The sequence below is a fragment of the Ischnura elegans genome, chromosome 8 (assembly GCF_921293095.1).
Source record: "Ischnura elegans chromosome 8, ioIscEleg1.1, whole genome shotgun sequence".
NCBI lineage: Eukaryota > Metazoa > Arthropoda > Insecta > Odonata > Coenagrionidae > Ischnura > Ischnura elegans.
The window spans coordinates 92965120-92977385 of NC_060253.1; the positions used below are offsets into that span (position 1 = coordinate 92965120).

The following is a 12266-nucleotide window of genomic DNA, read 5'->3' on the forward strand; positions in this document are numbered from 1 at the left end:
CCGATCTAATGGAGCAAAGTCATCCCTTAATAACCTCGAACGACCTTATCCTTCACTTCTTGAACTTGACTTCGATGATACGTGACGACTGATGACACGAGTTATCCTCCGAGGGCCGCTACAATAATGGTTTTCTCGTTATGTTTTCAATTGATGGCTTATGCCCCTTTCAACTCTACTCCCTACGGGCAGGCGATTATTAGCCCAAAATTTTTTCAGTCGGGTACTTTCTCTGTTCAAAAGAGGAGGCCCAATATCTATTGCGCAGTTCACTAGAAGATTCTTTTTATAATTCATTCCAAGGTCAGTTTCCACGGAGGAACAGCGAAAGAACAGAGGAAGTGTTTCCCCTGTCATGACCGTGAGTGAGAGCATTCTTTCCCTACGGAACAACATTATTTTACATCGTAATTTAGATATCCCGGAGCCAATTTATCGACATGCGGCTGGTTGATATCGCTGTCGATTCAAAAATATTTATCCGGTGCTAATTTATGTCAAAAGAGAATGACAATCGGAATTTTGACGAACTATCACGGTCCATGACTCTAAATAAATCGCTCATGCTGGAAAAAAATCACCGCATACTCACGGTAGAAAAATGAGCGCGGAAAAATACGAAAATCCGGCAGGTATCCCTTGGTGGTTGACTTCGACGTCATAACCCTGACGAAATTGCCGAATTCCAGAGGCACTGACAATTTTTCGGATGATATCCAGTTCTGTTGAAGATTAAACCTTTTCACTTAACAGAGTTTAGCTAATCGTTATTCAAGGCCCAACCAAATTTTATTAAAAGCTGCCGAGAAACAAGGCGAGACAAGGTGATCAGCGCACCGCGTAAGCAACTTCTCCCGGCTCCATTCGACCTGCATAAGGCCGCGGATATATGACAACGAATCTGGTGTTATCATCGAGTTGAATCACCATCGACTTGTACGCATACTAGAAATAAGATTCTACTTTTTTGGATGACCTCGAAATCCAAAATGTGCGCATAGGAGGCTTTTTAAAGGCTCATAAATCCCTTGTTTCGCCGAGGCAACAGAAAACGTTAAGTTGGCAAAATTCCAGAAAACCTCCCTTTTACTAGATATTCGGTAGTTGAGGATTCGGGATTAGCGATCTTCTGCTGTCCCTTTATTTCACTCATTCCTCATGATTTTTCGAGTACCTACTTACACCTTTTCTTATTATATTAGAAATGCTCTAGTCACCTACATGTCACTTTTAGAGAAAAAATTCTAAATTTCATCGAGACCACTGAAATATGCATAAAAATGGAATCACTAATGTCCATAATAATAATCCCTGTGGGAATGCTTTTAAGTTGATGTTTATTAGAATTTTAAAAAAATATTTCATTAAAACAATTGTCATCCTCTCATTACTTATTTTTGCTACCCATTTTTTTAGCTGATTCCTGAAAAGTATTATCCAACCTTCATAGGGCAGAGAACATTTTATTAAAGAATTTTTTGCTGCATTCAGCACCTTATAGTTACTTAAAATAATATTTTTTTTTCATAAAAAGCCATTCCAGTCATTACAGACCGTGAAACCTGAAAAAAATGGCAGGTCCTCGTTTAGTGTTTTTCCGCATTTAGTGTTTTAAATTTTGTCCCCGCTGAAAAACCTTAAATCAGGATTCTACTGTATACAAAATGGGAGTTTAAATTCAAAGGCAGTTATAAAGATAAATATTCATCAACGGAGTAGAAACATGTGGATAATAAAAAGTTTTTACTCTTAGTTTTGAAAGTCGACAAGCTCATAGGAGCTTTTAGGTTCTTCGGAAGCTTGTTATAAAGTCTTAGATTTATTGTTCTAAAGCCACAGATAGCTTTCTTAGTACGTACAAATGGGACATGCAAGTCTCACTGCTGCCTAATACCCTGGTTATGAATATCCGAGTTTAGCGCAAAGTCCTTAAAGTTTGACTTGGCATATAATAAAACAGAAAGTATGTAGACACAGGGAATAGGTAGCACGCAAAGACATTTAAACAAAGGGCAACATGGGGTTCTACATGGTTTGTTTGCAATCAAACGTATAGCTCTTTTTTGGATTTTAAAAATGGTCACTGCATGGGGTGAAGAGCCCCAGTGTAGAATGTAGTGTAGAACAATCACTTCAATTAGCAATGCATAGATTGAAAATTACATGGTGTTAGCTGCAGAATTTGATGGTAAATGATAACAATTGTTTATCATCAATATAGGTATAGTTTTTGTGGTGAATATAACAAGATAGAGAAATTAGCTTAACTTGCATCGAATAACTGTCCGAATACTTGGATGCCCCTGTGAAGATGCAACCCACATATCACCTCAGTGTAGAGAAACCCCCTACATTGAACTCATCATTTTTCCAGTTGAGGCTTTACTGTACTGTTATGTGCATAGGATACTTGAGAAACTATTTTTGTTGATCAGTTTTTTGCCTGTCAATCAACTCTTGTTGATATGGTTATTCCATTCCATTTGGCCTGTTACTCCTCTCTATTTATGTATGCATCTTCCTGCTGTCAGCATGTTTCAATCTAGCAATTAAGTGATAGTATTGAGTCAAACTGTATCTGAAATTCAGAATAGTGGGATAAATAACCAGTGAAGCAGGAAAAAGTTCGAAATCAGGTGAAAGTATTCATTGAATTGATAATTATGATTGTTTTTAATTTTTTGTGGAAAAATTCACCACAGGTATCTTGAGACTGGCTATATATGACAGTTATATGTGTTTATTATAGTATATACTACAATTTGATTTATTTCTTTGTGCCTAACCTTCATTAAAATTTTATTCTTGTAGATCATACTGCATGCATTTGGAGTGTTGACTCAGGGCGATGCCTGCTACAGTATGTTGGTCACTCTGGCTCTGTGAACTCGGTTCGGTTCCATCCATCAAGAGATTTGGTGCTAACAGCTGGAGGTGATGGTACTGCTCACATCTGGCAGGCTGCCGTCACTTGGGATTTGCCATCGGTATGTACAGTGCAACCTCATTAATACAAGACCGCACGGTGCTCAAAGGAACGCTTGCTATAGGGAAGTGTCGCTTTACCGGAGGTGGAGCAAATAATAACAAAAAACCTATTGTTAATACTTACATAAGAACAGGATTGGTGTGGCGACGGACGAATTTTTATCTGATTAACTTAAGCATAAATCCAGATGAAAGGCGATGTTTTTATGCATCACTAAATTTCTTTACCTTAATGGCAAACTAGCTATTCAATTAAAAGTGCCATACTGGATAAAAATCATGCAGAACATTGGTTTGTCAATCATTATCCCAATGCACAACTGACAAAGCCACTTTTCTTTGTACTTAGTGCTTTTATGTGATCGATATATTATTTGTCTATTTTCTGCTGATAATTCATACAAATACTGATAAAACTGTATCGCGTTATTTAATGCCTGAAATTCTTCTGTTGCTGTATGTTTATTGTACCTGTACATTTCATGGAAGTTAAGTGAAATAAAATATCACATTTGTTTCTGCAGATAAAAACAGTAGAAGGTGGTAAAACGATCCTGTCTTGGAAGACTATTACTATTGTCCAATGTAATATCTTCATTATCCACAAAAAATTTGCTAAGCTTGCATGATGATGTGATTAAAATTGCCTTTGTTTAAAAAAAGTAGTTCCATTGTGAGTGTTACGTACGTGATGTCATCGAAATAATACACCGTTTATCCATGGCGCTGCAATAAAAACAACTAGAATTAAAATTATTAATGCAAGAAAAGATATTAACTTGATATTATTTCACGAAAAATTTAATGCAGATATTATGCTGATGTCACTTAAGTAAAACAAAAGCAAAATGCAATAAATTGCGACTAATACAGCATGCATGGGTATAAGATGGCAACAAAATGAAAAAGCATACGCATCTGATGGACCCTAAGGCCACACAAAACTTAAAAGTGTGAACATATTTATTTAACATTCTCAATAATGACGGCAAAAAATGAAAAAGAATGCAGAATTTTTTAAAATTAAATAAACTACAAATGTAGCATCAGCGTTTCACATATGTCATTGCTAACAGCGCATTACCTGCCTTGTGAAACATCATTGCAAGAAACACCCAGTATTGCAAGGGTTTTGTCGGACAGTAGGCTCTAAGAGTTCCGTTTCGTCTGCACTATATCATGAGGGGAATATTTCTTAAGATATTGAGGATTAAAGTCCTTTCTTCTACGGCTTCAGGTTTACACCTCGGGCATCACCAGCAATAATGAAGGGAGATAACATTTTCGTGCTTGAAATTAGTATAACCAAACTTCCGAACACTTGAAGTTCTCGATTCTCAATCTATCACTGAAATACTCGGCTTTAGCATTAAGCATAGCCCCTTTCTCAGTAGTTCCTGCAGATTGAAGTGGGCACAATCACCCAAACAAAGCTCCTTCTAACTCTTCATGTTCTGCATTCCTCGGGAACTGTTGCTGTGATGGTTTGCCCTCCTGCACCACTGCAGACCTAATTTTCTCTTTGATTTTTTAAATTGTGAAATAGAAGGATAAATTAATTGCAACACTCTGGGATGGCTCTATTATTTTCAAGTTTCTTGCTTTGACGTGTTTTGCATTTTTTTGTCATGGTGTCTACATTCAAATGCTCTCCATTCAAGCAACTCACGGACGTGCAGGTATGCTGTCCACTGATTTCTGCCACCTGAGGAACAAAAGAAGATTGAGCAATGGCGAATGTTAATGCCACAATATTTTCTCCAAAATACCTCCTTATTTATCAAACGACTGTTTGCCACATGAATTTGAGACTGAGCACTCCATTTTAACTTCATTTAACAGATCACTAGCAATTACAAAGATTAGGGACTCTTGGTAAAGGTTTTCCGGCGATGGAAACTCTCGCTAAAGTGTGTGCCAGCACCAAAAGGGCCTTGTGCAATCAAATTTTTTTACATGCTAATCAAAGGGTCAATCGACGGTGCTTCGGCTATCTCTCGTAATGGCGGGGAATTTGCAATAGCCCGTACTCGCTTTAACGTGTTTCCGCCTTATTCTTTTTGAATATTTTCCTAACTTATTGTCTAGTTTCAGCAAATAATGCTATATCGCCCATCAGTGACTCTTAACTTCCTCAGCAATCCACATAACCCAGAAATTGTGTTTTGTTCGTGTTGATTGTCTTTGAAAAGAAGTGGAATTAAAGTAAAATAACTTTTTTTAAACACACTTTTTCCAAAAATGGTATTACACTTTTAGAGCATTATTAAATGTATTATTAAATTCTTAAAAGCTCCAAAAAGTGAAAAATAAGCTTTTCGCCACTTGGAGGACAAAGCATGGGTGCTAATTTAATTTATTAGAAATGAGTGTAGAAAAGCCTGATATGCGAGGAAGGATTGGCACGCAATATTAATATCTAAACCTAATCCTCACCCATGTTTTATTCTGCAATTAATGAAAATCTTATTTTTTACCTTTTAGTGCATTTTATACTGTTTTTGGAAAAGTGTGTTTCGTAAAATTATTTTTTATTTTAATTTTATTTTCTAATTTTAGTGGGGAATCATGTAATCCATTAAACTGTAGCTCTTCAATCAATCGATAGAGAGCTTAATTTTAAACTAGAGTCCACTTATGTCTCCTATGGGGGTCAATAGTACAGAGAAAACCTCAGTGACATTTGACCCGCTCATGACCCGTGGAGGTCAACAAGTTGTTGATACAGTATGTGAAATTAGTATGGGAGCTCTGAGTTTTTAAAGTTGAAGAGAAATCCCTAATTGTTTTTTTTTTAATTTGTTACCATTTTAATTGTTTAATTAAGTTAAGATTTTCTTCCTGGCAGAAACCAGCTACTCAGTCATCAGAAGATGAGGTGGACTCATCAGAAAAAGAAGATTATGGAGAGGATTGTGAAGGACTTTGTGGCAGTGGTGGAGGAGGTAGGAATGGAATTTATTAATCTGCTTTTGGTGATGCATGCGAGGCTTTAGACTTGTATTCTTCATCCTTTTCTCTTGCTTATAATGATGCTAAACCTGGAGTCTTCAACCCTCTTATATTAATGTTTGTATTCTACGGAACCGTTTTCTGTGTGAAAGATATCATTAGATGAAATTGCATACTATAATGTTAAATTTTTTGGGAAATGTGCAACAGACTAGGATCGATTGTAAGAAATCACTCAGATACAGCATTATTCCTTAGAACCTCCATAAATTGTTCCAATATTGACTCTTTTCCTGCATTATCATTCTCCATAACCGGTCCTGAGCAAAGTTCCACTCATATTAATTATCAATTTCCTCATCCATCATTTCCCAAAAGGTCGTTTTCCTGCATTGATTGTTTCCGAATCATGGTCCTCACACAGCAATTCCCACATGCATCTTTATAAAAAGGTGAAGGAAATAATAAACATCAATGTAGCATTTTAGTGTCACATTCTCTGGCCGTTAATCACCTTAGGATGCAGGGGAAATTACTACCACACATTTCCTCGAATGAGTGCATAATTTACTATTTCAAGATAATGTTTTTTCAAAAGTAGGTGAAAAAACATTTGAGACACAATAATGTGTCTTGTTTAGTTAACTTTTACTTATACTACCATATAAAGTTAACTAACCATGATGTATTATAATGGAATACCACACAATTAAAAATGATTTAGTGAATTTTAGTTTTAGTTGTTATTATTTTAAATCTCCTTTTGCAGAGAATAATTTGTTCTTAATTTGTTTAGCAGGTGGAACGGGAGGAATTTCCGACGCACCCACTCTGAGAACCCCTCTTGTGGAATTGAGGGGTCACTGGCAACATGGCACTAGTGGGATGATGCTTGGAAGTGGAGCTCAGGGCCCGGGTGTTGTGGTTTCTGCTGCTGATTGGCTCCCAGGTGGTGATCAAGTCGTGACGGCATCATGGGATCGTACTGCCTGCCTGTATGATGCTTGCTCTGGGGAAGTCATCCAAACCCTTGCAGGTCGGTGAAATAGGTGGTGAGAAAAATGGCTTCCTATGGCACATCAAGGGTTCTTTTAAGTGTGAATTACACGATTATTTGTTTCATCCTCCTTAGTGCTCACTTATGTGATGGCTTTTCTGGGCTGGAAAAGCAAGTGCTCGAGACATCACTTTTTTGAATCACACAGTCATTATTTCCCGTACACTTTCCATCACTCAGTCCGTCACTTTTCGGTGTTCTCACAGCTAGTCGTTCATGTTTACGTCATTCCCACGATTGCCAAATGTAGTGCCGCAGTCGCTCTATGTGACCATGCATTCTGATTGGCTGATATATGGTTTTAGTAACTGTTTCAGCAATGGAAAAAGCGACGTGCTGAGTGATAAAAAGTTATGGGAATCCTCATCACTGGTACCATCAGAAAAACCATCGTGCACAAGGATCATTTCGTAATGGTCACTAGAGTGATCTTTGGAGTGAGGATTCGAAATTGATGAAAAAAATGATCGTGTGAATCAGGCTTTACTTAATTTTCCCCATATCTGCAGTTGCAACCACAGAATGGTTTGTAAATTAGTGTCACCTTGTAAGATTGGAGTTTTGTAAACCCAGAGGTTCAGCTAGAATAGATTTTGGTTTCATTATGCTTGGAAAATGGAAGCCTGGAAGTGGTTTGAGATCTCTGTTGATTTGAATGTAATTTTAGAATATTGAGGAACCATTTCTAGGAATGGAGTACAGTTTGTCATATCAAAAGGTATGTGTCTGGAAATATTTTTATTAAAAATGAAGACAAAGCTAAGCCAAGGCTTTATAGTTGGTCAATGATTTAATTAAATCCTGTATTTCACTTATATTTTTAATGAAAATCATTATTTTAAGCTTGTACTATGTATTAGTGAGGCTTTTGGTGTTACGAAGTTCACTGGACCAAAAAGTCAGAGGTTCTCACAAAAGAACTTCATGTAAACATTTCTTTTCATAAAAATTAGCAAAAATATGACATTTTATTTAGATTGTTCATCAAATTCTTTGCTGTTTTTAGTTTCTTTAGGTTATGATATTATTTACTCAGTAGTGTCGATGAAGAAGAAATAATGTTAGACTTGTCATATAACATGATCCCATAAGGAGCTGGCATATGCCTAACCAAACCATGCATGTCCCTCACCATAACTAACCCATACCACAGCTGTTCTCCAAAAATAGGCGTTGTCCTCATTATCGCTAGTCGAAACATGTATTAGCTAGTCTTATTGAAATTCATACACACTATTGATTCATTACTCATATTCATTGAGGTACAGTTTTTACTTCTAGTTGAGCACAAATATGTGTGATTGCGATTGTATCAATTATTTTTGTTTCAGGTCATGATCAGGAGCTGAGCAATGTCACTTGTCATCCTTCCCAACGATTGTGTGTCACTTCATCCCGAGATACTACCTTTAGACTTTGGGACTTCAGAGAACCTGTACATTCAGTATCTGTTTTCCAAGGGCATACTGAGTATGTGTTCATTTAGCGATGTAATTTATTACTGAAAGGGCTATAGTTGTTATTTATTGAAAGTGTGATATTTTTAGTGATAGGTTGGAAGTACCCCTGGCCTTTGGAGACCTCGCTAACTGTAGTGGGATCATGATATAATACAATTCAAGGGACCCAAAATGCAATGAATTAGTTAGCATGATATTATATATTTAACCAAATTTTTCATCACGCCGTTACTTGTGAATTAACCTATTTGCGTACAGAAAACAGGTTTATATAATGCAAATTTTTCTAAGCAATCAAGCGACCAATGTTTTAAAAGTGCATTTGTTTCTACATAAGCAAATGAACAATGAGTATAGATGTTGCTTCTACTTATATACCCACGAGTGCACGTAAAAGGTGCTTAATGTCATTAAAGGCTTATTATTGGGTTGCAGAGCAAGCCCCTCTCACAGCATTTGTCCACATCGGTTGCCTTTCGATGGAGTGTGGTTAAAAAAATGTGTTTATGTTTCTGTTTTATTTGTTAAGGGAGGGGTATGAGTGCCATACATGGCTGTTCAAACACTTTCGATACTCTAAATACATGGCTAGAGGAAGAACTCTGTTGGCTCCACGTGGTAGAGAGGACACAGTTTGGTCTGGGCAGGTTCAGTCCTGCACTTACTGTTCCTATTAGCATTTAATAACAATGTTGCACACAAAGCAATGGAAACATAGAATACATTGTTGTCAATTTGGACTCAACAGTGGCAATGAGAATTAAGTAGGGAACACGAAACAAATTTCTATGTAATAGAGTCAATTTTTTGGGTAGAATTTCACTTTCTATCCTTATTCACCTTGTCATGTCAGATGAAGTGAATTACGCCTTCTCCTGCAAGGCTGATGACAGTTGATTGATTGATGACTGTTGGAGTGACTGCAGAGCCCACTCCAGCAATAACTATAGGCCCAGCAGAATACAGTGAACTCACATTATTTTTAATTGCTGGTTTCTAGATCATTTCATTTATATTTTATTACTTTATGTTTGTGGGTGAGCTTTCCTGAGACCCCGGACACTCTCACGGGGCTTGGTCAAAGGGGTGGTGGTAGTACCAAGAGAGAAAGAGAGAGGAACGAACTTAACGTTGCCAAATGTACATAATCACCCTACTTCGTTACTGAAAACTTGTGAGTTATGGGTGGCCACAGGTATTTTGGTCCCGGTGCCGAGACAACATACCTACTCATTTGGAAGGTATTGGGGATAATCTGATATAAAAATATTATAATTAAGCCTATGACATTGTCAGCTACCGAGCTGAATGAGACACCGTTGGTGAAAGGCATACTTAGACCCATGGTGAAAGGCATACTTAGACCCATATAAGGAGAACGCGTTAGGCTTGACAACTCTGCTCCATGAGGAGATTCGCGATGTTCACTCGGTGGAGGTCTGAGAGCAAATGAGGCCACGCCTACTTTTTGCTGATTGGCCAAGGGAAAGTCACCTGTGGAGGAACTTTCCCTCCCCTCACCTCCACTTGTTTTTGCTACACCAGCTCACCCACAAAGATAAAATGAACAGAGTATAGATATTGCACAAGCATGTTAGAGGTGGCTCCTTGGACTCTACTACATGCTGTCAGAAGCATAGCTCGAGGTTGGAACAATGTTTCCAAGGAAACAATTAAAAACTGCTGAGATCAACAGGTTATGGGGAGATAGGAGACAATATTGCCTAGTCCTCCATCATTACAGTATGTACTTGCCAATGAACTTGTACAGTTCAATCAAGTTTGCCCAATAAATCAAGCTGTTACATCAATTACTTACAATGAGATGGATGAAAACAAGGCTACAAATGAAGAAACAGTGAGTGCAGGATTGAACATTACACCAGCTTTGGAGCTCGAGGAAAAGAGTGATGTAATGGATGATATTGATGCAGTCCCGTAGTGATATTAATGAAGCCTTCAGGCATTTGCAAAGTTTTTGTTACGCTCATTCAGAGAATAGTGAAGGTTATATTGGAAACATTAATGGTTTAGAGGCAGTTGTGAATATAATATTTGAGAAGGGTTTGCTACTCAGTAAAATCAAAGATATTTTTTGCCCAAAATGAGTCATTTAATAAAAAAGACATTTTTTCTATGAAATTAGAGCGTTATAAAAGTGTATAACTATGTGTTCTAACGATAAAGTGCAAGTGTTATCCTAGCTGGTATACTCTTCCTCAATACCAAATCTTGATTTTACACTCTTTGATTTTACACAGTGCCCATATTTTGGTCGCTCCAACTGTGTAAAATCAGAGTTTTATTGTATATTGTTTTTTATTTTTTCAAATGGTATAGCTATATTATTACAATTTCAAACTACAATTGTTTATTTAGACATTGTTGTTAAACCCTGCTTTGAAAAGGACTGTTGCATATTGATAAGTCATGCAGTCATCTATGGATCTATTGATGATAAAACCAAAGTTTATGAATAAAGAAGGCTTAAGAGAAAGTCAGAAAACAATTCAAATTAAAGAGCAGTGACCGCAAATTGAATGGGGAGGCGGCTGAATAAATATGGGTCCTTGAAATGCAGTCAGGCAGTCATGTGTTAACTAATATTGCAAATTGCCTTCTAATCAGTTGTAACCCAGTTCTCCAAGGCTCACAATGTCATAGAAATTAAATGTATTCAGCCTATGAAACTTCTATTTATTTCGATACTTAGACATTAAACTATAATTAATATTGTAAGTTTGTTCCTTAGATGAAATAGGATATAAAAAGCAAATGCAATGAATTTCTTTCTCAAATGGAAAATATTTGTTATCAATTTGTTGTATGTTTTCATTTGTTGATTGGTTTCAATTTATTATTATATTAAGACATTTAAATGATTGCTGTGCTCGAAACTTGTTATAAAGATGTTCAAATCAGATGTAACAATCTGTGAACAAAAAATTATATACTTATTATTATTAATAGGAAAATACATAGGTTTTTTAGGTGGTGGTTCAAATTTTTACATTTTGTTGAAAGCTTCGGAAATGTTAATTTTGTTTTATTTTCCATGATCAGAATGGTGACGTGTGCAGTGTTTGCTAAAGAGGACAAGTTGGTGTCAGGATCAGATGATAGAAGTGCTAAAGTGTGGGATATGCGCAACATGCGCTCACCTTTAGCCACTGTTCGATCTGACTCAGCTGTTAATCGCCTATCCGTATCACCATCATCTGGCCTCATTGCCATACCTCATGACAATCGACAAGTAAGTACATAGTAATGTACAAGGTGCGCAACATAATTTAACTTATTAAATCCCATTGTATCGATAAGAAAGTTTTTACTTGTTTTTTATAATGTAAGCACATAACTTGGGTTCAGTTTCACACAATTTTGAAGACCAAGCCAGGTAGGTGACGTCCCCCTTTCTCCAGTAAACCATTTCTGGCGTTTTTCATGGCTGTTACCAGCATATCAGGGGGCATGCTAGCAAATTCATCCCGAATGTTGGTATTCAAAGCTTGCCGGGTCCTTGGACTGTGCACATTAATATGAGATATAAAAAATGTCATTGAAAAAAATCACAAGGGGCCAAATCGGGGGAGAGGGCTGGCCACTCCAAATCGCCCCAAGTTGAGATGAAGCGCTCGGGGAAGTGTTCCTTCAAAACAGCCATCTATGCTCTTGAAGTGTGAGCCGACTGAACGACGCATGATGGCGATTGAATTTTGCAGAAACAAAACTTCATAGTCACGCTTCTCGAACGAGACCACTGATGCTCTACTACAACATCAACCGACTGAATGACGCCCATTTTAAAA

General features: G+C 37.1%; 1 protein-coding gene across 4 annotated transcripts in view; it reads left to right on the forward strand.

The window, feature by feature from the left end:
* LOC124163264 (WD repeat-containing protein 37) overlaps positions 1-12266 on the forward strand; it is a 34195-nt gene that overhangs the window by 14955 nt on the left and 6974 nt on the right. For 3 of the 4 annotated variants that reach the window (XM_046540049.1, XM_046540048.1, XM_046540050.1), the window contains 5 exons: positions 2812-2987; positions 5837-5933; positions 6737-6976; positions 8329-8467; positions 11521-11710. In XM_046540049.1, the coding sequence (XP_046396005.1) occupies positions 2812-2987; positions 5837-5933; positions 6737-6976; positions 8329-8467; positions 11521-11710 (842 nt within the window). The remainder of the gene's footprint in view (positions 1-2811; positions 2988-5836; positions 5934-6736; positions 6977-8328; positions 8468-11520; positions 11711-12266) is intronic. The other variant, XM_046540051.1, reaches the window with a different exon arrangement.